The sequence below is a fragment of the Ctenopharyngodon idella genome, chromosome 13, assembly GCF_019924925.1.
Source record: "Ctenopharyngodon idella isolate HZGC_01 chromosome 13, HZGC01, whole genome shotgun sequence".
NCBI classification, from domain to species: Eukaryota; Metazoa; Chordata; class Actinopteri; order Cypriniformes; family Xenocyprididae; genus Ctenopharyngodon; species Ctenopharyngodon idella.
The window spans coordinates 36,616,925-36,644,577 of NC_067232.1; the positions used below are offsets into that span (position 1 = coordinate 36,616,925).

Below are 27,653 nucleotides of genomic sequence, written 5' to 3' on the forward strand. Positions count from 1 at the left end.
CCATTTTAAATTTTGTTATTTTGTAAGGTTTTGTTTTTAAAATAGGGAAATTAGTTTGGCTGTAATGCTCAGTCACTTGCAAAATAGTAAAAACAACATGAAGAATCGTGATAAAAATCGTGAATCGTGATTTTCCTGAAAAAAAATCGTGATATGATATTTTTGCCATATCGCCCACCCCTAGGTATCGTTTGAATTTTAGCGATTCTGATTCTGCTTATTGATTCTGATTCTTATCGATTCCCAGTTTCAATTCCAATAAGGTAAAAAAAAAAAAAAAAAAAAAATTAAGTTAAACATTTACCCCCGGTTTCACAGACAAGGCTTAAAGGAACACTCCACTTTTTTTTGAAAATAGGCTCATTTTCCAACTCCCCTAGAGTTATGCGTAATAATCAAGGAACTTTGCTGCCGTACCATGGCTGCAGCAGGCGCAATGATATTACGCAGCGTCTCTCACAAATGGCTCCATGGTTGCAAGGCACGCTCCCTGTGCAAGCAGGGGTCACAGGCGCTGCGTAATATCATTGCGCCTGCTGCAGCCGTGGTACGGCAGCAAAGTTCCTTGATTATTACGCTGGAATGAGAGTATAGTTCCTAGCCATATCGGCCTAGAAAACCACAACTTTTCATTTTCCGTCGGTCTTAGTACACGATGTAACTACAGAAGAGTCAAGTTTTAAATAGGAAAAATATTGAAACTCTTTGGTCATTTTTTAACGAGATGCTAACGGTCTAATCAGATTCAATGAACTATGCTAAGCTATGCTAAAAGTGGTACCGCCAGACCCGGAGATCGGCTGAATGGATTCGAAAACGGTAAAACTCAACTGTTTAACTCTAGGGGAGTTGGAAAATGAGCCTATTTTCAAAAAAAGTGGAGTGTTCCTTTAAGCCTATAGTCCCAGACTAAAATGCATGTTTGAGCTGTTTTAACTGAAAGCAACTTGCACTGACATATCTTAAAATATGTCAGTGCCATTGTTTTGTCTCAAGATGCACATCAGTAAGGTTTTTTCTTTTCTTTTCTTTTTTTCTCTAAGGCATGTTTATAAAAGCTACATAAAATGTCCTAATTGAACTAATGTCTAATCCTGGCTTAATCTAAACCCTGTCTGTGAAACCAGGCCTTAGATATCAAACATATTATCCTGTGTCTTTTTGCAAAACATTTCATTGCAACTAAATAGCATGAACAAAATTCAGCAGCCTAAAGAACACTTACACAAGGAACTTTTGCCTATATGGCAAAAACAACTAGCCTTATTAAATTTCAAACATTATTAAAGACAAGTAAACAGTCTGTCAAGCTCCAAAAAGGACAAATATTGTAACCACTAGAAAGGCAACATTAAAAAAAAAAAAAACATGGCTTCTGCCCTGCATGAAAAGTCTTCGTAGACCATACCAGAGCATTGTGTTATATTGACTTTATGGTAGGCTATAGTTCTAGTGATACTGAACTGTCCCTGTCTGGAAGAGCTGTGTAAAAAAAATTCAAAATTACAAAATGGATAGTTCCGGCCCTTGATTCTGATTGGTTGAGCCGCGTGGTTCGAAGCCGTTGTAAAATTCCCGAAAACATACAGCTGACCACATTACATGTGTTGTCTTCGCAACGTAAACATATGTTTGTTCTCAATTGATTTTGTTCATTAAAGCTTACTGCATTATGTAGAAGAGTATTGTGAGAGAGATAGAGTGTATTACCTGCATTCAGATTTAGCATTTTCCTTCAGGTCAGTCCTATGTTCATAATAAAACATCCGTTTGAATGTCCGCTGCGATCTTGTCCTTTTAACATTTAATGGGTTTTCCTGTACACTGCTGACACTGACAGTGCTGGTAAAAGCATTTGTCATTTGTGTCTTGTTCCGTCTTCACAACAAGTTTCAATATAAAAGTCTTTGCGACTGAGTGACTCCATGCCGCCATCTAATGGCGTAATAATGTAACTTCTGTGCTGTTCATGGTCAGGAACTATTTTTTCCAGCAGAAGGAAGGCTTTTAATGATTGCATTGATAAATATTTTTTGGCTTTAATATTTGTATTGTGTGGTAGCCGTTTTATAAAAGCAATAAGCCCCGTGAAGCCATAGTTTACAGTGAATTTATAATAGCTAAGGGGGGTTTAGGCACTCCGCTCCACGTTGTGCCTAACAACGCCCCTTAGCTGTTATAAATTCACTGTAAACCATGGCTTCTTGGGGCTTATTGCTTTATTCTATTTGCCATGTACACCAGGAGAGACAAATTTGAATGTAAAATAGTTTGCCAGTCATTCAATACTGTAAAGATTAGCACAATCTTTGTTATTATTTAAATATAATTCATATTTAATTTATATAATTTGTTTTATATTTTTAAAAATTGCTCTGCACATAATGAGCCAGTGTGTTATAGTGTGGTGTGATGCGGACCGGGTGTAATAGGGCTGATGTGTGCCAGAAAGTCCAGAGCCACTTTTTGATCCCAGTCCGCTCCTACAATTTCTGTATGGTTCTTGTGAAAGTGAAAAAGTTAATGATGATCATTATAGGCTCTTCAAATCAGTATTGGTCTCCAGTTCCTTTAAAGCAACAGTGCATGAATTTCTAAAGAATTACAGAATACAAAGTTAGGCTATTTACATAACTTTGTTATGCTGTAAACCCCTTTTTGTTTGGTGTTTGTAATTGTAAAAAATTGTAAAATTGTAAAAATAAATAAATAATGTGGCATTTTTCAAGGGAAATTCCTAAAACAAACAACAGTACCAGGAATATGATATTAGATTATCATCATACAAATAATATATTAATTACATGTATCATTATTGTTATTATTATTATATAAACTAGATGACAGCCTGATAAATTATGATGCTGGGTTTAGGGAAGTCATAAATAAAGATTATGTTGAGCAGCTGAAGAGATCTAAGGTCTTCAAAGAGAATGGCCTTTATTTTATTCACAAGTTGTAGCCAAATTTATTCAAGCTCTGGCAACAGAGTCAGAGAGGTCAAGAGAGCAGGCCCACTTTGATGACTGCTGGCAATAACTGCTGAAAATGAAGTCCACAGACAACACCACGAGCAGCATTGGCAGAGGGGAGGGAATTTAAAAAAGAATCCTATGAATTGCAGATTCAGTGTGCATGTTCTTTTAAAACCCTTCCTATGATTCCTTCAAAAAAAATCAGTGAGACTTACTTTAGGCATTAAAACAGGTTTATTGCATTTGAACAGTATTAATGAATTAGTTTTTGTGGATAGTGGTAATGGTGATGGTTTACTCTGGTTTACTAAACTCGGGTTTAATTTTGATGATTTAAACTGGTTAATTTAGTTTACTGCCGAATGTGTCTTTCAAACACAAAAGCAACTCATTATGTGTTACGGCGGACTGAGGGATGAAGATGGATCCAAAAACAAGCAAAACAAAGAAGGCAATCCAATAACGAACAAAACTAGGCACAGGAGAAAACATAACAGATTAGCATTTAAGCTTGGCTCAACTGAATGATATGAATGGATATGAATACATATACTAGGGGACTGTCTACTAGAGCTAGTAGAACATTCAGTCAATTTAAATATGCTGATTCATTCAGAAATTAAACAAGGTTTTAATCAGAGATTATCTGAACTGTGCACAGGGTTAACGCTGAATCTGATGCTTTTTTTTTTTTTTTTATTAAATAAATAAATTTGAACAGGGGTCCGTTCTTCGTACCTTGCATAATACATCTGAGATGCTTTGACAGATGCCAGATCTTCTAATTCTAATACTGAACTCTGGATAATTTGGTTCTTCAAACGAATTTGCGGATTGGATTAAAACATTTGGATTAAGTTGTCTGAGATTACTGCATATTCTCGTGTTCCTCGAAAAGGGCAGATGTATCGATACTCGAAACCACGATTAGTAATGTAGCTATTAGCTGGCGTCAAGACAGCAATGTAGTGACATCGCACATAAAAAAGAAACCTGACGAAAAACTTGAGAAATTTCTGGACATTTATACGAAAACAGCCAAGCAACCAAAATGACATAAAAGTTATAGAAAAATGAAATGTGCACTGTTTTTTAAACATGATTCCTAATTATTTAGGATATTCACGATTTCTAGAATTTGTACAGGCTTTATATTTTTATTTCAATGTTGTAATTAGCAATTCATTTAATTTCACATTTGATACAGATTTGTTATGTGACAGCATTAATTAAAGTTTCTTAAGGGTCAAGATCAAGTTATCTGCATCTCCTGTGCTGCATCAAGCCACTTCCCATAATAGCTGTAGCAGTTCAAATTAATGCAGCACAGCATAGACTAACTGTACATCATGTGTAAGACTCCAACAAAATTATTAGGTAATAATTCCCTCATGAATAAATCTTGTCTATATTATGATAGACTACACAACATTATAATATTATTTGCAAATTTATTTTTCAAATCATTGTTATTGTCCCTGGTTCACATTAGGGTATGCTTGTAAAAAAGTAGCAGTGGCTGGGACAGACTTCAAGCATCACCTCCGCTTAAAAAACAGCCATCTAATCCTGCTTACATGAAATAAGCCTGCTCCCGAGCAGGTTTGAGCTTACAGACCTGTTGCTATGACAGCAAGTCCATGATGAGCGTCAAAGAACCGAACAATCCAAGATCATGCCAAATCGTCAATCAATCAAATCCAGCTAACTGAGTTAGCGACGTACAAAGAACGGACCCCAGGACAGAGGGTGTGGATCTGCCAACACATTAAATCTGACTGGACAAGCAGTGTTCAAATCCATTTGCATATACACAGTGTAGTGGTAAAATCACTGTAATGCTCAGTCTCACTTCATTTACTTGTGCACAATTTGACACTGACAGAGGAGACACCTGAGTTTTTTCCTCCTAATCGACAAAACTTGAAATGACAGGTCAGCCAGTGTCTGTCTGTAAGTCCTTTGCTCTGGAAATTGCTTTGCAGAAGTCAAAGTAATCAATAGGTTTGGTCGGAAGATGATGTACTCTAAACATTAGCTTTCGAATCCGCCTGTCAGCTGTCCATCTCTCAACCAAACCCATTCCCTCAAGTCTACTTCTAATATCTGTTGGCTTATATGGGGCTAGAATTGTTTTGTATTTCTAGATGAATAATTTGTAAAAAATGAATTGAATACAAAAACAATTAAAATGATATTTGCAAATAAAATATTGCAAAACATTAATTTTTGTGGACATAGTTCAGTTTTAAAACAACTCATTCATTTTTTTTTTTTTTTTTTACTTTTTTTTTTTTTTATTGACCTTATACTTCCTATTTGAGCCAATGCAGATGAATGAGCTAATTTATTTTAATCTTTTTTTTATTATTATTTAATGATTTGTTTGTTTGTACATTTTATTGCACTGTTTTCCTCAGAACTTTTCCACAGACCCACTCGAACTTCCTTACGGACCCCTTGGGGTCCCCAGACGCCAGTTTGAAAACCCCTGGTATAAACAATAATTTAACAGCCTGCAGTTGTGTTGTTAATGATAGGGCTGTCATGAAGTTTTGGCTGGGGATTAACTGTCGTACAAATTAATGTAATGAATTATTTAATTTGTCTGCTAAAGTGTAATCTTCATATGCATACAAATTAAGAGCAAAAAGCATTGTTAAGTGGTTGCTGCTTGCCCTAAAAAGCTCACCACCAAGTGTCTGTGTCATTCAGATCCCCAATTGTATATATGAATCGAGTCCCTCCTAAGTAAGTATGAGATTTTAAGGATTTTAAGTCTAAGGTTAAAAGTAACAACACACTCTCCTCAACAAGTCATCATTCAAGTCAACAAAATAGAATCAGCTAGTCATGACATGTGACATGATTTAGAAAGACACACCTTTCTATAGGTCTAACAGTCTAAAATGCATATCAGACCAAAAGCCAAAAGAACTGCCTGCAGAGCTCAGAAACAAAATTGTGTAGACGCACAGATCTGAGGAAGGCTACAAAAAAATTATGTTGCATTGAAGGTTCCCAAGAGCACAGTAGCCTCCGTAATTTTTAAACGGAAGAAATTTGGAACAACCACAATGCTTCCCAGAACAGGTCGCTCGGACAAAATGAGCAATCATGGGAGAATGGCCTTGCTAAGAGGTGACCAAGGACCTGATCTGCAGAAAATAATGGCAGAAAATCACCAAATTCACATGTGCAAAGCGTGTTGCATCACAACCCGAAAGACTTTAGTTTTAATTGCTAAAAAATGTGCTTCAAATAAGTACTGATTTAAAGGTCTGAATACTTATGCTATGTGCTATTTTAGTTTATTTAATTATTTTTAATAAATCTGCAAAGTTATCGCATATCTGGTTTATCTGGTTAGTATCTAGTTATGCATGTCACATCTTTTCCCTGAGATATAGGAAACAAGACAGTATGTGGCGTTATGGGAAACCCTTTCTCCTGATCAATCCTGAAGCCATGAATCATGAGTAAACAGAGACATTCCTTTTCGATTGAGGTTCACTCGACATTGCGTCAGTAGCTGATACTATGGGATTCTGTCATAAAATCCACTGTAGGCAAGTTGCAGTTGAACCCATGTGCAGTTTATGTACATTAACATGAACAAAACAAACAAGGACTTGACTAAAGTTGACTTGACTTGACTTGGCTTGACTTGACATGACATAACATGACTATGACCATAAAACAAAACACTCACCAACAGCAGTAACAGGGAACAAAGCTAGACCAGATACAATGGTAACATGACAGCTATTTATACACAAAGACTAATGACATAAAAAGGAACACCTGTGAACAATCAAGACAATGACCCAATCACAAAACAGAACTGAGACACCACATGACTAAATCAACCAATGACAACATGACACATTAGGCTTGTTGTTGGTATAAAACTTAGTATCACATAAGGTAGTTTTCATAAGCACTTGTTGTCTTCATGGCAAATTTACACAAACATAATTAACAGTAAATAAGCTCCTCTCTAGTGTGTTTATATATACATATATATATATATATATATATATATATAGAGAGAGAGAGAGAGAGAGAGAGATAGATAGATAGATAGATAGCTATAGATAGATAGATAGATAGCTAAGGAACTGTGAACATTGGAAAACATTCCTGAGGTAAATTTGACATGATGTGACATTGTTCACAAGCTGTTTTATTGACGTCTTTCCACGGTTGAAGCACAAATAAAGTGATTACATGAGACATGATACATTCTGGTAAGTTGTACTAGGCTATATATTTCAAGATATTTTCAAGATATGTTTTTCGAGATATAACTTGTATTGAAGAGGAAGAAAAGACTCACGCTCCGAGCTGCCGCCTGAACTGAGGCATTACAGCGATCTGACACGTCACATTTAAGAGTGTCAAAACACCATTTATTGTTTGAATTTCATGATAAAATGGACATAATTTGAAAACTGAAACTTTTATTCTTGTCAGAAGTAACAAAGCCCAAAGCCTTTTGCGATTATTGGACGGGAGGCGCTACAAATAATATATGATGTAGCAAAAAATAAAAATAAAAACGCAGACCTGGCAACCCTGGCTTGAAATACGGGTGATTCATAGGGTCAAAAAGAGCCTGCTTTAGCGTCAGTATTTTAAAACAGATAATGCTTTAAAATTCAACACAAAAGCTGGTTTGCCAACCGCCAAGAAGAACAAGAAGAAATTCAACACAAGAGTGATTTTCTTCACACACAGTATGTATAAGTTGCAGTCTAAACACGTTTTTCCGCACCCTTTTGATTGACAGGATATAATCGGCCCTGATCATCGGCAGTTGTGCCGATGACCGATAGTGATAATAATAGCTTTTGGTAGCAATTGGTATTGGCCGATACATCAGTGCATCTCTACTATAAAACCCTGTTTGGCTCTTGCCATTTGTAATAACCTCTGTTGCACCTTTCGCAAGGAGATTTTGGGTTTCTGTATGTACGCATCCCGCTATTGAATCGCACACAGACCACAGTTGAAGTGAGGCAGTCGCCTTACAAATTGGATTGTATAGCTGAAGTGTATCGTCTTTAACACCAATCTGATATACCCATGAGGGCTTCCCATGCGCTGGCATGATTGGATAGCAAACACAAAGCACTGAACTCATCCTCCTTGCTCCGGCAAATGGCAGAGAGAGAGGGCGATACATTGAACAACTCTAGACAAGCTCTTTTGGGGGCCAGTCCCAGTCTTGCTGGAGTTCTGCTGCTGTCCCAGTAGTGTCTTTCTGCTAGGATGTGGTTATTGTGGGTTCTGCAGAGGCTTATGCTTAGGCCATGGAAACACAGCTTCACAGACCGCTTAGGTGTCTTCAATGGAGCCAAAACAGTGTTGGAGGTGACTTTGGCGGGATACTGACTCGATGAAGAGCAAGATCATGCTGGCTGGGCAGCAGCGCTGCTTCTTATTAAGAAAAAAAAGTGCAAGTGTTGCATGGTTTGGGACTGCATCTGCTTAATGATACATCTCTCCGTGAAGCCTTCGACAGCCTCACCGAAGAGTCCTGTGGTAGACACTGGAATATCAAGAAGAGGAATCTTCTCAGCATTTTGCAACTTTGTCATCACGAACCAGAGATAACAATGAAGCCTGACCAGACTTCCCATATCACAGCTGATGGATTTGATGGTAAAATTTGTAACACATAGTGCAAAGTCTTCACACTATGCAGCTCTTGGAAGATCTCAGGGAATATTTTCTTTCATGAGCTTGAGGAGCTTTGCCTGAACAGCATTTGAACAGTCATTCTGTGAAGCGAAAAGCTGGCCTGGCTCACATGGCTCTTCATCCCCATCACCTGATCTATGGATACCTGTGAGCACATTTTAATGTGATTTTAAAGCACTCGAGTGCAAGAACATGCGAAAAAGAACTCGATTCAGTGCTTGCACACATCCAAAGCATGCACACACAAAGCTGCCTTATGGTGTGTGTGAATAGAGAATTGAGTTCTGTTTTACATCATCTTGCACTTGAATGGACAAATTACGTCAATGGACATTTTACATAAAATGATGTCAAAATATTCTCGTAAACAGTCATTTTTGACTTAAGTGAATGTAAACAATTGAGAAAGAAAAAGCATGTGTATCAGTATATTGGATAATATACCTGCTGCCATCTGTATCATTAATGTTAATCAAACAACTGGTATACTGATATTCCAACTATATATATAATTGGAATATAAACTGGGAATTGATGAGAATTGGAACAGATAAGCAGAATCAGAAATTCAAACAATGCCCAACACTAGTCTAGAGTGTATAAACAGGGTTCCCACTCTTTTTCAGAGATCATTTTCCAGGACTTTTCCAGGACATTTCAAATTTCATGATGATGGGAATAAAATATAAAGATCACATATTCACAGCCTAAAGTAATATATTCCTCTCTCCTCTCTTAAAAAACATACATTTTATGGCTATAACCTAACTATAAAATCAGAAATACACCAAATACACACACACGTCTGGTTCACTATCCTGCTAGAGAATCTCCTTAGACATAATGGTTTTTATACTGTACAAACTGTATATTCTACCCCTTTATTTTTATTACCATCTCTTTTTGCATCCTATCCTGTTCTAATTTTGTATCCGGTCATTGTACTTCATTGTCTTTTCTTTTTATGTTATGTTATGTTATATATTCATATTATATTAACCAACTATTTAATAAAATGACACCAAAAATCACTAGTAATAATCTAGTGTTTTAATAAAATATCAACAAACAGTATATCACAATTGTATAAATAATGCAACAAGTTTAATGTTTTAAAATAAATACAATTTAGAATAGAAAGAGGAAAGGAAAGATGCTTTAAAAATTAAACTCTTACCACCAGCAGGTGGCAGCAAATAACAGTCTTAATGAGCGAATCATTGGAGTCACTCTATCAAACGATTCATTCAAAACGCTTATTCATTTAGGAATGAAGAAAAGACGGTCTTCATGAATGGGTCATGAATCGTTTCTCAAACGATTCGTTCAAAAACGAAGATTCATTCGGCAAAGAAACGCCACTGTACTGCATGTTGCTAAGAGAAACGTTCTGCTCCGGCATTGTTTGGAACTACTATGGTTGGTGAAACAGAGCAAACAGACAATAGTTTGTCTAAAAAGGAAGTCACTTATATTGACGTCTTGTTTAGTGAACTGTTGCAGAAAATCAGTATCACGTTTGCAAACGTGCCTTTATTACGTTTATATAAGTACTATTATATATTACCGGCCTCCGCCTCATGTTCACAAGTCTGTGCTGCACTATGAACATGCAATTATCGCTGTGCATCGCGTCAGCATCTCATTTTCACTTCCTATATTGTTCATAAAACAGGTTTGGGAAGTTTGGGTCTGATTTGTTATGGGGATGCAAGACGTTCCAACGATTCGAAATAAAATAGACTTAACAAATCGATTTTTCTCAGACAAATGACGTCACGCATGCTGTAATTCGCAGCACATGTGTATCAAAATAATTACTTTACAATAATATTAACAAGGTAATTAAATATTACCTGCATACCAGTGAACATTTGCTCAATGTGCAGCATCCACCTGGATGATGCAACGGCAGCCATATTGCGCCAGAATGCCCACAAATTTTGGCCAGGATGCCGGGTTACACCCCTAATCTTTTTTTGAAGGACATCCTGGGATTTTTAATGACCACAGAGAGTTAGGACCTCGGTTTAATGTCTCATCCGCAGGACAGTACAGTTTTTCACAGTACAGTGTCCCCATTACTATAATGAAGCGTTAGGACCCACACAGACCACAGGGTGAGCACCACCCTGCTGGCCTCACTAACACCTCTTCCAGCAGCAACCTAGTTTTCCCAGGAGGTCTCCCATCAAGGTACTGACCAGGCTCAACCCTGCTTAGCAAAAAGCACAGGCTATGGAGCAACAAATCAAATAATCGTAACACTGCAATGACTCTAAGACATAAACACACATAGTGCCACCCATAACATTCAGCAGCATCAGACCGAACATCGATCAGGGAATAAGTACTCACTGCCCTTTTGGAGTTGTTTTGATTGATTTGGCATCTCAAAATATATGCAGCGAGATTTCTGCCATCAAAATATACTGCTCATCCCATTTAAAAAACTGGCGAGGGTTTCTTTTTAATGCCACCGAAATGGGATCAATACTGAAAATGCTTCTGAATGTCATGGAAGAGACTCGGCCTAGAGGCTGCTCACCGAGCCAGTGTTTCAGTAATCCATATGAAACTATAGCGGACCTGTTTGTTAAATGTCATAGCTGTGCCTGTGAGGTTAGAATAACTTGCTGCATTGTCTTCACACCTGTGTCACATGACCTTAAAGCTCTCAGACATCCTCTTGGACAGGACATGTTACTTAAACCCTTAGAAGTGTTGGAGAAATAAATACAGGGGAACCAAAACAGCCTCGATAGCACAGCACATCACCTATACTTTTACAGTCTCTGATGTCTTTGCATTATTGTATTTACAAGCAAGGGATAACTAAGAGTGTGTGTACCTTACATGAAATGGTCAAACATGCATGATATTTCTTCTGACATACAGTAGTTGTACTGAAATTTTTTTGCCAGCCCAGAGCAGAAAAGTACTTTAGAATCTGTTTCATGGGATTCTTGGGAGATTCCTATATAAAGAGCACAAAAAAGGCACAATGAGTCATGCAAGCATGGCTGGGAGCATCAGACCAACTGCAACAATGAGTAATTAAAGGGTTAGTTCACCCAAAAATGAAAATTCTGTCATTTATTACTCACGCTCATGCCGTTCCAGACCTTCATTAATCTTCAGAACACAAATTGAGATATTTTTGTTTAAATCCAAATTATTTAGTGATGGCCGATTTCAAAACACTGCTTCAGGAAGCTTCGGAGCATAATGAATCAGCGTGTCGAATCCATAGTTCAGAGCGCCAAAGTCACTTGATTTCAGCAGTTTGGCAGTTTGACACGCGATCTGAATCATGATTCAACGCGCTGATTCATTACACTCCGAATCTTCCTGAAGCAGTGTTTTGAAATCGGCCATCACTAAATAAGTCGTTATTTTGTTTTGTTTTTTGGCGCACCAAAAATATTCTCGTCGCTTTATAATATTAATATTGAACCACTGTACTCACATGAACTGATTTAAATATGTTTTTAGTACCTTTATGGATCTTGAGAGAAGAAATGTTATTGCTCCCTATGTAGGCCTCACGGAGCCATCGGATTTAAACAAAAATATCTTAATTTGTGTTCCGAAGATCAACGAAGTTTTTACGGGTGTAAAACGGCACGAGGGTGAGTAATTAATGACAGAATTTTCATTTTTGGGTGAACTAACCCTTTAAAGTATGCCAAAGCGTTGCAGTTGCTGCCTCAGAATCAGTTTGGCATCATGCCAACAATTTTGTTGATGAGTTATTCGAGAACAGTTAGGTCAATCAAAAAGCTTTCAATAAATTTTTCAATAAATTTTTGCCTGCATGGTCTGAAGATGATCTGAGCTGACTTTGGTGAAAATCAGACCAACGTTCTAAGAGGAATTAGAAAAAGTAGGTTATCAGAAAAATTCAATATGGCGGAAAGCAATTTCGACCAAATGTGGCATAATTGGTATCATTGTTCTCAGTATGACTCCAGCAAATCTATCAGAACTAGCTTCATTAAAATAGACAAAATGAATAAAAAATACAGCGTTCATAAAATACAGCATTTCATGACAAAATTCAAAATGTCCGATGTCCAAAATGGCTGACATAAGAAAATTTTGTATCATTCAACTCAGTATGCTGCACTGAATCAAAAGCAAACAGTTCAGAAGTTATAAAAATATATATTTCCTGACAAGTAGGCGACGCTGTGCCAAAATGCTGCAAGAAGCCTAAGTTCATTCTTGTGATGACATTTACCAAGATTTGTCTCAATACGCTAAAGCATTGTGGAGATATAGCCTTCCATCCATTTTGGCATGCTTTTCGTCAAATTCATTAGCACGTTATTTGAGAACCTTTTTTTTTTTTTTTTTATAACTTTTTGTCACCATGGTCTGAAAATGATGTGAGCCAATTTTGGTGAAAATCAGACAAACCATCTAGGACAAGTTCAAAAAAGTAGGTTTTTTGAGTAGGAAAATTCAAAATCATATGGTGGCACTAGAGGAATTGAGTCAGAGACTCCAAATTTTTTGTATTAAATGTTCATACTGTCCTCTACCTGTGTATTAAATTTCACAATTTTCCCACAAGCGGTTCTATGGGCTGCCATAGACTTCAAGAGCGGATACAATAGGTGCCTTTGCACCTTCGGTGCTTGGCTCTTAATAATAATAATAATAATAATAATTAATATAATATAATATTCAGTTGGACTGGGTTAAAAAAAATAAATTAAAAAAACACACACACAAAAATAATAATTAACTATTCATTAATAAATTTATATTTTATTTAGAGGTCGACTGATAGTGGATTTTACCAATAAAGATAACTATGCTGGACCGTAAAAGTGACCAGATGAGCTGGATATAAACTACTGAAAATAGATGCTAACAATCGTGACATTAAACATTTGGGTCGGACTTGCGTGTGTTTTTGTAAAACATACTGCTGTTTTCCATTAATGCAGCATCTAGTCAACAAATTAATTACTTTATAATGATATGAAAACATGTATGGTAGTGTACTGTATACATACCATTTCATTGTCTGTTTTAAATCTGCATCTTAATGCTGCCTTCACGTGCTATTGGAAAATTTGATAATTCCCACTTCTTAAGTGATGATTACGAGTTCATCGCCTTCAAGTTTCGAAATGCCAGGACGTTCATGTGCATTTTTTACCTAGGAAACTCATATTTACGATAAGTATCCTGCTCTGTGCAGCGTGCAGCCTCAGTTGTCAAAAAAAACTCCACGAGGCGTCAGTGATGGTTTTTATTTCACCTCTAGAGGCCGCTCTTGTACTGTATATTGACAGCGCACCAGCAACGGATGCAATCCGAAAAAAAAAAAATAAAAAAAATAAAATAAATAAATAAATGCCAATAACCAGTTGTCCCAGCAATTAGATATCGGTGTCGATTACATGCAGCTTTTTGGTGTGCTATTACTTTCCTAAGTGATTGAATTTTATTTTCCATCTGAAGGATGATGAATTTCCATTGAAGGAGGTACTCCAGCAATATTTAGGGACACAATGTTAGAGACTTCATCACTTTGGGCTTAATTTATCATATACTACCAACTTTACAACTATACAGCATGTGGCATTGTATAACCTTTGTTTAATTAAATCTGACTCAAATCATAAATTAAATTGATAAGCAACAAATAATAAATTGCAAAATGTTATGCTAAACATTTTCTGTATGTGCAAAAAAAAAAAAAAAAAAAATGTGTTACAATAATTCTTGTCCTTCCTTGCAAAGTTCAACATAACCATTCACATGTGGATTATATACAGCATGAGATTCCTATTTATGCTACATGCAAATATGCTGTTGCTGTTTATGGTAAGAATAAACATCCTGATATTGCCTTTCTGATGCAGTGTAAATACCTTCCTCTGTTATTTCATCACAAGCCCAGTGAAGTAATGTCACTGCTCTCTTACAGCAAGTTTGTGTAATTTCAAGCTAGTGTTTCGGTGAAGAGGAAAAGCAAATTATTTGCGAGGGTGCCTGTGCGACTACACAGCCTCAATGCTCCACACGTCAAGAGCGAGGACATGTTTATTCACAGAGCTTGAAGTTAATAGAGTTCAGGCAGAGCCTTCTGTACACTACTCTACTACTAGGCTGCAATTTACAATTTGGTCACAATTTCAAACCTTTGAAAACAGAGCATCTGATGAAAGGAGGCAGAAAGAAACAGGTGAGGAGAAAAAACAAGGGAAAGCATTAAAACATTGAGTGGTGATCATCAAGTTGACAGCTGCAGGGACAAATTCAAAGAGTCACAGAGAAAGTGATATGTTCCCTAAATAATCAGTGAGATCAATGGCATCTCATTTCCATCTGAGAATACTTTAGATCAATACCTGAAAAACAGACAAAGCCCTTTCCTGGTGAGACTAGTTTACCATGTGGAGTTTAGGTGAATGTACATCTCTCCAACACACACACACACACACAACACAAACAAACAAGCAAACAAACAAACAAAAACACACACCATAAAAGTATACATATATACATCCAATGTATGAAAATCCATGGATCCACACATCCATGCATTTCAGTCTGTTCTTCTCACACAGCTACCATAAGACTTCAGAAGACTTGGAATATAGTGCAAGTGTCATGTAGACTACTTTTATGGTGTTTTCTGCCTTGGAGCTTGACAGTCCCTTGACACTATGAACTGTCAATGTATGGAAAAAAGCAGCATAAAGGTTCTTAAAATGTCTGGTTTTTGTTTGTCTTGAAAAACAGTTATTGGGTTTGACATGAGGGTGAATAAATAAAAAACCTTTCATGTTTGTATGAACAATTCCTTTAATCCCCTCAGAATCGAACGTCTGTTTTTTTTTTTTGTTTTTTGCTTTCTTGCACGGTCTCTATAAAATGAAGCTAACTCGTCCTTCAAGTCAAATCAAGTCCTGTCCAGATCAGAATGTCTCTGTATGGGGTACATTTCTTTTCCTTGTTTATTTTGACCTTCATCAAATGCTACAAATTTCTGTGTAAAAAAAGGAAATAATGAAGTCTACCAAATAATAGGAAAAATATTCGGCAGACACATTCACTCCTCATGTTTGCTAAATAACAGGTGAGCCAGGGGATAGCACGATATTATACTGTACACAAACCTCTAAAATCAATACACTATAATATTGAGTGTGTACAGTGAATGAGTGTAAAATCTATGAATGAAATGAGCACAGCACAATCACAAATCAAATAGCCATGTTGCTGTCTCTGCGCATCTTTCAGAAATCAGAGCTTTGTCAAGAGTAATATCAACTAAGATACTAGGCTACATAATACCCCTTTTCTAATATTTGATATGTATATTTAAATGTTTTAAACCTTGTAAGGTATGATACACATTATGTTTCCCTGTCTCACTCTCTCCTGGAGCCAACAAGCATTTATGTATCCTTGCATTTAGATGCATAGTAAAAGTTGTTTTAGCAATTTTCATTTTCTTTCAACTTTCATGTTCTATGATCAGCTATTTTACGTGAAGAATATTAATAAAATAATTTAAAACAATTTACGTTTATATAATATTTAGTATTATTGTATTAGAAAATATTTAAAGATTTGTTATACTTAATTATAATTTAAAAAAAAAAAATAGTCGTATGAGTTATACAAGGCATAATTGTTAAATGAAAATTATGAAGGGAACAGAATTAGATTCTCATGTAATTTGATGGACTTCTGGTTTTATCAGAATACAAATACAAATTATTTTGTGATAGCTACAGATACAGATATTGGCTCTGCTGCACACCCCTATTCAATGATTGCAAGAACATCTGACCTTTTATACAAGTTCACATGCTCAATGCCACAAATTTGTTTATTTGATTTGTGACCTACTATAAAAAGCGTTAAACCTTAAAGTGCTATAAATAGTGTTATTTTTTTTTAATCATTTTATGCCATAATTAATTTTTTCTTACAAAATTCTAAAAAAAAAAAAAATATATATATATATATATATATATATATATATGTCTTAATGGGTTTTGTGATGCTTGTACACAGTGCAATTCATTTTCTGTAAATGCACATCCAGCCAATATACATTCCCACTAGTAATAACTACAGAGATCCCAATCCCATCTGAGTCAGTATATATAATCGCAGATGTCGCTCTATTAACAATTGTAGCTCAAATCTCATTTACGAAGCAAATACTGTCTGAATAGAGCTACAAAAATATTCACTCCGCTTACTGCTTGTATGAAAAGGATCCTATGATGCTACTGCTCAACATGGGCTGAAGATGACAACAGATTTTGAAGTAAAAGAGGCCAGTTTACTCACCATATTGACGGTGCTTCTGTGCCACTGATCTCTAGAAAGTCATATCTATCTTCTAGTTGGAAGTCTGTGAAGACTAGGGCAATGGTGTCTCCTGGCTCTGCCAGAATACTCCACGTGCAATCAGCATTGTTCTCATACTCTGAAGGAAAGTGTGGACTTGATATTGTCCCTGTTGTTCCTCTTAACGTTCCCCCACATGATCCTTCAGCTGGAAAAAATAGCATAAAAGTTTTTAAAAAAATATCAGGCAAAGGTAAAATTTGTAAAACAAATCAGTTATGTTATGTAAAGTTATGTGTTAAGTAAACAACACATTGGATGTTTGTCAGTATATTACATCTGTGCATTAGGTCTTAAAGGGACAGTAGCCTAATATAAAAGAGTACAGAATCTCCGGATTAACACAAGTAAAAAAGAAGCAGAAACAACTGATAAAAGCATTGATTGCGCACATGAACAAAAAAATCATCAAACATTAAACAGCATATAAATCAAAACTGAATGAAATGTCGACCCAGGACGAGATATAGGACTGTACGAGCTTTGGGGGTGTTGATGGACTCGATCTACTCCATCTATGTTTTGATCATCATTCTAAAACCGATCCGGATGTAGTCTTTGACAAAAACGTGATTTTCTCAGCTTTTTGTACAAAATTCACATTCAAGTGTTAATAAAAAATAAACAAATAAATAATTAAATAAACATGTTTGGATTATCCAGTAAAGTATACTATATACTACAGAAAAAGTAAGAGTGGCATGTTATTGCAAGCACATGTATTGTAGCCACAGTATTCCATGACTGTGGAAACCTTGCTTTTTAACCTATCCGTCCATGTAAGCATGGAGCATCTTACCTCTACAAAATGGAGCTGGGAAATCCCATGATGCCCCACTTCCTGGGCTCACTATACACGTGAGCACTGCATGACCCTCCAAAACATATCCCATCACACAACTGTAGCGGATCTTGTCGCCGACGTTGTATCTGGTCCCGTGGATAATCCCTCTGGGTATCAACCCTGGATTTCCACATGTGTGACTTGGTAGAACTGGAACAGAAGACAAGAAAACAGGTCAGAAGTAAGTTTCTGCATCAAGCTGTGCCTTTCACTCTTCTCTGTTTGTTCTTTTCATCATCATACACAGACTGAGCTAAGCTCTTGAGGTGTCTGTCTTCGCTATGAAGCGTGAACATCTGAAGCTGGCCCAGCACTTGTGCATGGGACTGCGGAGAAACCCCCACGTTAGTCGTGCGCTTCTGTGATCATGATGCTGTTTGAAGGTAAGTATTTCATGTTGACAACACAATCACAACATGAATGTACTCTGTTCATCCGTGTCAACTGTTCAAACAGAATCAATGCAAAAAATTTTAAGAGTGAAAAAATGAAGTGTGGTGTAATCTTGACTCTTTTCGGTGTTTTCTCATTTCTGTTGTTTTTTTTTTGTTTTGTTTTTTGTTTTATTCCAGAAACATCCAATTCTATAGTAAAGTAAAAGAAAAATGTATCTTGAGCCTATATATATATATATATATATATATATATATATATATATATATATATATATATAAGCCAATTTTGACAACCCTATAATAATAAATTATATTTTAGAGCTGCTGGAATGGATTTCATGGGAAACTGCATACATACTTCATTCGCCCATGTGTGTGTCACATCATATCAGTACACCAAACAGTTAAACAAGAAAAAGGGGTAAGGCTAATCGTATTGTTTTAAGTTTGCTGTAAAATATATTTTCATAACTCATTGGCAGGTTGTTTTGTTTGATTTAAACATTAATCTCACAAAATTAATACATTTCTCTGACGCAAAGGTTAAAATTCTTTAAAATCTTAAAAGGTTGCTTCAGAAGTAAATAAATCTTAATTTTTATATCATCAAAGATAAATAGAAATAGAAAATTTGGTAGCATTTTAAAATAAGGTGCCAGTGAAGGACATATGCATTGGGTGAAAGGGGGTGGTTAGTTAAAGCGTAGGTAGGGGTCCCCATTCTGAAAATCTGCTTATAGGGCTGACCCTGCTGTATCCCATCAGAGTTGGAATAACTGTGTTAAAGGGAGAGTTCCCCTGAAGACAAATCAGCCTTGGGAACTCGTCTGCCTAATGAACACTGGGGGGCAAGAATGTGCCCTACAGCATTCATTTTTATTGACACGCACTATTTGTTTGATTGTTCAAGGTACAGTATTTACAGTCCAGCACAAAAAAGATATTTATTATGGTGGCACCTTTTACACAGGTAAGCACCACTCATATTTCAAAACAATTAATAAATCCAATCGAGACAGTAGTGACAAAACAAGAAATGATTGGATTGTTACAGACCAGATTCAATCCTGCATTGCCCACATAAGCACCAAAGTTTAACATGCCTGGAACTGCTAGGCCACAGCATCATCATATATGAAGCGCTGCAATCGAATTGTTCACATTTAGATTGGTGCGTTGACAAGTTAAGCCAGACATTTTCAATAAATAAAGGCTTAAATTTATAGTCTGTTTCTCACACAAAGCTATCACATGACTTCAGAAGACTTGAAAAATAAAGTATACAAGGACTGTTATATGGACTGTTTTATGGTGCCTAATGATGGTGTTTGTTTGTTTTTTAAAAAGCGTGTTGAAGAGTCATTTTGGGGTGAACAAGTCCTATCTAAATTTAGTTAGTCCTAATTAAATTTTCATTTCATTCAATATTAAATATTTATTTAAGAAAATGTATGAAGATCAGACTTTGTTAATAGGCCATTTTACCTACTTTGATACAATCCTAAATATATGTTATGAAAAAGGTGTACTGCTGACACAATAGTGTAATTTGATGAACATGTTCGTATGAGACTCTCTGTTGACTTTGATTTACAAGCTTTATGAGTCATGGGAGGGTTCTTGAAGAAACCATTTCTATTTTCAAAGAATCATTGTGATCCTCCAAATATGAGAGGTGCCTGGAGGAATTGGCGTAGATGTTATATAACCCCTGTGGCAACTTACACATCTAAATCTAGAACTGACATTTAAAAGCTGAATGTTGATTCTGTTGCATTCACTGATAAATGCAGAATGTCTCAGGATTCTGTCTTTCTTGATGGAATTGGTTCTTAACAGTGTTGGGGTAATGCATTACAAGCAATGCCAGTTACGCAATCAGATTGCTTGTAACTAGTAACTAGTAAAGTAACTAATTTTACATTTACAACAAAATATCTGAGTTACTTTTTCAAATATGTAACATAAGTTACTTTTTTTTCTCATTTACCGATTGACACTTCTCCTGTCCCCATCTTACTCACAGAGAACTTGTGAGTAAGGTGCAGAGGCATTGTGTGTGCTGTGTAAACATGATGGGTATTGTAGTTCTAAACGTGAGCATGCATTTACTCATCTCACTTGCACAAAAGTGATTCAGTATGCCTCAAAATGAATAAAAACAGTAAAATGCAAACTCAGAATAATTTTCAAACCTGCAATAATTAAATATGTTACATACATACTTTATGTATTTAATCTCACTTTATAAACTAATGCCTTTACTGCTGACCTTCGATGATCCAATTCAACCTTGCTAATAAGCAAAAATGACTTTAGATAAACTTTCTTTTATTATTATTATTATTATTATTATTATTATTATTATTATTATTATTGTTGTTGTTGAAGAGCATCAAAACTTTTTCCTATTCTTCATCCTATTCTTCTGCAATTCAGAATGGCAGCACAGCTGAAATGTTTGTTTGAGCTGTGCCCTCTACTATGCAGGCCTGAATTGGCATTTCATTGAGGCCTGAGGCTTATTCATTTCACGTTTGGTGTGATTTTGTTTTTTTTTTTTGTTTTTTTTTGTTTTTTTAAACAAACAAGCAAGCCCAGCCCAGTTGAACAATGCAAAAATAGCATAACACATTACTTTCCATAAAAAGTAAGTAACACAATTAGTTACTTTTTTAGGGAGCAACACAACATTATAATGCATTACTTTTAAAAGTAACTTTCCCCAACAGTTATTAACTGGATAGAATGGAATGAAAAATGAAAACACTGAATAATATGTTTTCACAGTATTTTCTAAACCAAAAATAAACATAGGCTCTGTTTTAAAAGTGAACTGATTATGTAGGCAGCATTTTAAGGTATCATAAGCATACTCCTGAAGGTATCATAACCTTTTTATCCAAATTCTAGTGCAGCATATATTTTATATATATATATATATATTTTATATATATATATATATATATATATATATATATATGTGTGTGTGTGTGTGTGTGTGTGTATTTAAAAACATGAGATGCAGACCAGTGGAATGAGAAAAAAAAAAATAATGCAAGGTCTTTCGAATTCGAACTTTTAATTTGATGTAGCATTCTAAAAACACAGCAATCCCGCACAAGATGGCGCAAAAGATTTGAGACATGTGACCAACGGTCCAAGATGTCTTGCATATGTTTACATTAAAAAAAAAAAAAAAAAAACAACAACAACAAAAAAAAAAAAACAATGGAAAAGCGCAGTGAAATGCAAAAGCACATTCTGTTTAAACAGCCTCTTAGAGAATACAGCTGTTAGCTTAGCAACATGCTAACGCCAAAGTGTTTAAGTAACTTGAGTCAAGTTTCCAGTGCATTTTGTGTGAAAAATATTATTTGTATTGTGACTCATGAACTTTCCAAATTACTCAAATTGAGGTTTGATTTCAGTTAGGATGAAGGCTATAAGGACAAAAGCTGCTTGCTAGTTTTTGGAACACAGCCACAGATTCAAATTATTTTGACTGGTGTTTTTGGCCAAATCTTGTTTTGGAAGTACAATGATACCTGTAGGATATGTCCTGCCAAAACCCTTCCAGCAAATTCAAAAGAGACCACACTGAGGAAATTGCATTTTGGAGGATGTTTAATTGAGTCAGCCCTTTATGTATTAGTGTCTCATTTGGATGCATCTACTTATGAGTTTTTAGCAACGTCATTAGCAAAATTAAACAGATATTTAAATTCAAAATTAAACAAACATGGTTTACTTGGTAGCATGTTATTTAAATCACCTCAAAACTGTGTCCTCGGCTAACATGGCTTAGTTGGAACAAGATGCATCAACACAGTTATAGCTATTTTTGGCACAACTGTACATTCATATTTATGGTTTTGCACTCATAATGCGTTCAGCTCCAGTAAAAAAGCTGTGTCCCAGTAGACGTAGGATGGAGCATCCAAGCCTACGAAAATGTTGTCTGTCTGCTGCTCTATTTTAAGCATTTAGGACTTGCAATTGATTTAATCTAGAATAATTCGTTGTGGAAATGTCTGCCCACTGAGATCCTAGTCTACTGGAATATCTATTTTCATTAATCATATTTTCAAATTGACAATGTAGCCCACTGTGCGGGATTCAGAGGAAGTTTGGTAAATATTTGATTTATTATCTGATTAATCAAATGTGAAGGCCAATTTGATGACATTTGAATGTAGAATTTAAAAAATGTCTCTTTTTTTGTTTGTTTGTTTTATTCACATTTCTTTTTTGCCTCGTCATTGAGTATCCTATCATGAATAAAAAAAATTTATTTATTTTTTGCAACCACCACGCCACTGGATGTTTATCAATTTTGTTGATCTCATCATTTTTCCCTCAACATCAAAAGAATGTTTTGTCAATAATACACCCACCATGAAACCCAACTTTTCAATGTACTGGGATCCAAAACATTAACATAAAACATTCTTCTGGTCCTTGATGCTGATTTGTTAATGCTGTGATGCTGTCATCTTAAAATACAGTGTACAGCAATGATTTGAAACACCTGTTCATCACTTTACAGCACTCATTGAGGCCAACTATTAGCATTAATTTACATGTCAAGGACTACTTTCTAGCAGAAAGATGAAGCTTAATAAAATTATGATTACACTTTATTTTGTGTCAGTATTACAGTGTAATTATACATTTAAGTACTGAGTAATAATAATAAACTGCATGTACTTACTAGGGGGGGAACGGTTCGCTGTAAAAAAAAAAAAAAAGAAAAAAAAAAAAATCGAACCGTTTGGTTCTCCACCCACGGTTCGGCACGCGCTTGCACCGCGGTTCATCCCAAATCTGACGACGCATCTATAATATGGTTTGTTGAAAACAACGTGCAAAACAGACAGACAGATTCTGCTAATGTATGTTTCAGTCGATGGATATGCATTCTGGTTTCCTAATACATTACAACAGTGATGATCAAAAGAACATGGACGAAACAGTCACTCGTTGTAAACAAATGTTCAATGACGTGCCGAAAGCTCTATGACCAGTCATTTACACCGTCATCACCCGGGTGTTGATAGCGCGCGAGCGACCTGGACATCTCACGTTGCTATCTATGTTTAAACTAAACTCATTTAAACCTTGCCGATTTAAACATTCATCCGTAAGACGCAAAAGAAAACTCGCGTGCGCTGTGAGGAGATTTTTGTGTACTCATCCGAAGCGCGTACTACATGGAGAGCCGCATCACAGTGCGCAAATACTCTTGCGCAAATTCTCTTTCAAGTCTTGCACCTAAACGGACAAATTCACACAAAAATTATGTCAACATGCCCATCTTAGCGAGTATCCTAACAAATATAGTAGGTCTTAAGAGAAAAACGAGGAAGACAACGCATGTGTATCAGTATCACAACGCATGTGTATTGTTGTACTGAATCTTTGAATTATGTCTTAAAGGGACAGCAGTCTAATATTCCTGCTCTGTGTTTTAATGTTAATCAAACGACAAAGGACGAAGAAATCGCTCTTGACTGAATAGCTTTTGTAACTTCAATAATGTTTCAACTTTATTTAATTATTCAAAGAAGTTTATATGAAGTGTTATTTTATATTTGATTACTTTATTCAATTTCTGTACCTGAAAGCTGTTAGATAGCTGAAAAACCTGTAAAGCATTGTTTATTTTATTTGTATCTTAGCTCTCATGTATTTATTTGTGCTGTTTCTTGTAGTTAGATTATTTGTTTTTATTTTCTTTATCTTCATTTGACAATTGTCCTATTTTTTTACGGAACATAGCACATACCGAACTGTACCGAAACCATGACCCTAAAACCGTGATACAAACCGAACCATGAGAAATCTGAACCTTTCCACCCCTAGTATTTACTATAGGTTTAGGGTTAGGGTGAGGGTTTAGTTTAGGGTTAACTGCATGTAATTGTGCAAAATTTCTAGTTATTACTACAGTAACTACATGTAACGTGTAACAATGGCACTGTAAAATAAAGCGTTACCAATTTAATAAAACGGTCCCACTTTATATTAGGTGGCCTTAACTACTATATACTTACATTTAAATTAATTTGATACAATGCACTTATTGTGTACATACATGTTTTTACATAGTATTTATATTTTAAAAATGACCTGCATGTAATTACATCTGTAATTCATTTCTGTAATTACAATTATAATTACACTGTTGACCCATCCTTTACACCTTAACCCACCCTTAAACCTACCCATACCACCAAACCTGCCCCTAACCTTACCCGTATCCCACCTCATTAGCAGCAAATGTTTTTTGCAATACAATATGAACACAGTAAGTACATTGTACTTATTTTTTAATGTTAGTACATAGTAGTTAAAGCCACCTAATATAAAGTGGGACCAATAAAACAATGTTTTAATGAAAATGTATGTTATGTTGGCATGCAGTAGGTGGGCCCACCTGTTGTAATTTCAAAAATATGCTTTTGTTGTAATTTATGCAATATAAGGACGCGTTCCTGCTAGGGATGCACTGATGTATCAGCCAATAATCTGTATCAGACGATAAAAGCAAATATTTTCACTATTGGCCAATCAAAAGAGGCTGGAAAAATGTGTTAAAGCAGGCTCTGTTTGAACCCATGTATCACCTGTAGTTCAATCCAGAGTTGCCAGGTCCCTACACCAATCATTATTTGTAGCATGCCTCCCATACAACAATCCCTTGTGCTCAACAAAAAGTCTCAACTTTCAAATTTTAATCACAAAATCATACAATAAATGGCGTTTGATGCTCTTAAATGTGACATGACAGATAGCACCTCAGTTCAAGCGGCAGCATTAGTGGGGAGAGATTTTTTTCCTTAAGAAAATCAAGCTATTGGTATCCGAAGATATCATTCTGAACAATAGGCTATCGGTATATTTAGTATACTCTAGTTCCTACAAAAGAGTGCCAGACTTTCAGCAATCAAATAAATAGCAATCAATAATAAAAGTGGTCTAAATATTTAAAAGAAATGTACATATAACTTCTGTGGAAGTCTTAGGACCAAAAAACTTTGTCCAATCATCCGCACACCAGGGGAGGGTGGGATCTAATGCTTTCAAAGCTAGCTTGCTATTGCTAGCCTCTCCAAAATTGCCTACTCTACCTTTAATTCAATAGTCATCAATGATAATACTGTAGACTCTGATAATAGCTTCAGCAATTATTGTCACATGCCTAGTCTATTTAAATATTTTAAACCGTGTACGATGTGACATTAGTTGTTTTAGCAGGTTTATTCTTAATTATAATTATTTTTTCACATTTTAATCAGTGCTGCCACTGTGACTCCACCCAACAAGGAAGTGAAGTGGATCTCAACAGAACAGAAGGGTTAAGACATCTATGATGGCGACATGAAAATGTACCGCATAACAGCAATGACCCAACTGAGCAATACTTCATGTATGCGATGTGTCTATCCCAATTATTGTGTGAATGCCTTTCTATTATTCCTCAAACACCCAGTGAGGTACAAGAGCATCAGCAGTGCTCTTAGAGGCTCTGTGAATGACAGTTCCGGCACTGATTAGTGTCTCATAAGATCAACACCTAATTGAGCCTCTCTCTTCCTGTGACATTGAGAGAGATCAATAGAGTAGTTAAGGGCTGACACTCTGGGTCTAAAACCCATTTCCCATTTCCTTCAATGGAACTGAAGCGATAGATGAGAAAAGTTGAAACTTCCTGGCAGGTGAGGGACACGGATCAGGAGGTTTGGACAATCAGCTCAGAGGGGAGGTGTTTGGGTTGTGAAAGTGCAAAGGTGCAGAGAAGAAAAAGCTAGTTGCCCCTAACATGTGACAGCCGTCTTGAGGGACCACAGAGAGGGAGTGACAGCAACAGTGTGATAAATGTATTTTGCATTGGAAACACAAAGCACAACAGCACTCAAACCCACGGCTCGAGTAGCTGTACTTCAGAAACACATATAACACCATTCATTGAATACAACAGTCAGTCTATGAGATTGAGTGAGAATATAAACAGCACATTAAAAATCATTGATTGCACAACAAATAATCATTATCTGTCGACAGACTGGGTCGTAAAATTACTGTCGTTATCTATTTTATCTGCCGTGGTTCTTTTCATTTCATCTGGTTGAATGCATCATTTTGATCGGTTGACAGATGTTCAAAGATGTTGTATAATTTCTATGTGCATGAATATGAAGTAGTTTCAGATCTGTTGATGACAACAGTTTAATGTCAGTTTGCAATTTCTGCAAAGCTTCAGAATCTTACATACCCATTTTCCAGAGCTGGAAAACTGGAAAACTACATAGGGCTGCCCCCTAATATACTGTAGTCGACCAAATGTTAGTAGATGAGAAAAGGCTTAGTCGACCAAATTTTAATTTGTCAGTTGGCCGCAGAAAATAAAAAAAATAAATAAAAATCAGTGGCGAAGTCAGGCAGTCTGTGATGCACAGATCGTTAACATGGCTGGTCCATGTGGTAATTATATCGGGTAATCCAAACATTTGCCTATCATTCATCGACCTCAACATAGCTTATCATTTGAAACATGTAAGTGGTAGCCTAGCATTAGCCACTTTACATGGCTGCTCATTCTAACGTTAACCTAGATAAATTAGTACCGCACTAACTAACTGTATGGTTTAACTTAACGTGCATTTCTCTTCATTATAACATCCAATTATACTGTGGAAATGATGAGTCAGCATTGTCAACATCTTTGCAGCTCACACTGACTCAGAAAATACTAGTTTATTAATAAACTATTAAATGTTCAGACAGCTCTTTTCTGTTTTTTCAAACACATTCATAATCATTACTTTTGTCGGCGCTCTGCAACAAGCTTTATGCGTGCACGTAAGGGCTTAATTTATATTTTAAAGGCTCATTATTATGGTTTAGAATTTCTCTGTAATATAGAGCAATGTTCGCAATTTTACATGTAATATTCTTTCACAGCCCTGAACCCCAAACCATTTTCTGATGCCAGCCCGCATCTATAGCTATTTAAGTAGTTGACTAATGGCTTAAATGAGTAACTACCTGTCAACTAGGAAAATCTTTGGTCGGAAGCAGCCCTACTATCTACAAAAAAACATTCTGCATCACGGCCTATGTTTAGTCATACGAGTGTTGTGACCATAAAATGAACTGATTCTGTCTCGTTATACCATCATAAGCTGCTAATGATGAACAGATAAAAGTTGTTAAAAAAATCTAATAATAATAATAATAATAATAATAATAATTCACATATTATTGCTGTAAATATATATATATATATATATATATATATATATTTATTTATTTATTTATTTATTTAATTTTTTTTTT

General features: G+C 35.8%; 1 protein-coding gene across 3 annotated transcripts in view; it reads right to left on the bottom strand.

Moving 5' to 3' along the window:
* Positions 1 to 27,653, bottom strand: part of LOC127524842 (CUB and sushi domain-containing protein 1-like) — a 632,721-nt gene that overhangs the window by 220,435 nt on the left and 384,633 nt on the right. For all 3 annotated transcript variants that reach the window (XM_051916817.1, XM_051916816.1, XM_051916815.1), the window contains exons 4-5: positions 17,872 to 18,066; positions 17,013 to 17,220 (exon numbers count right to left, since the gene is read on the bottom strand). In XM_051916817.1, the coding sequence (XP_051772777.1) occupies positions 17,013 to 17,220; positions 17,872 to 18,066 (403 nt within the window). The remainder of the gene's footprint in view (positions 1 to 17,012; positions 17,221 to 17,871; positions 18,067 to 27,653) is intronic.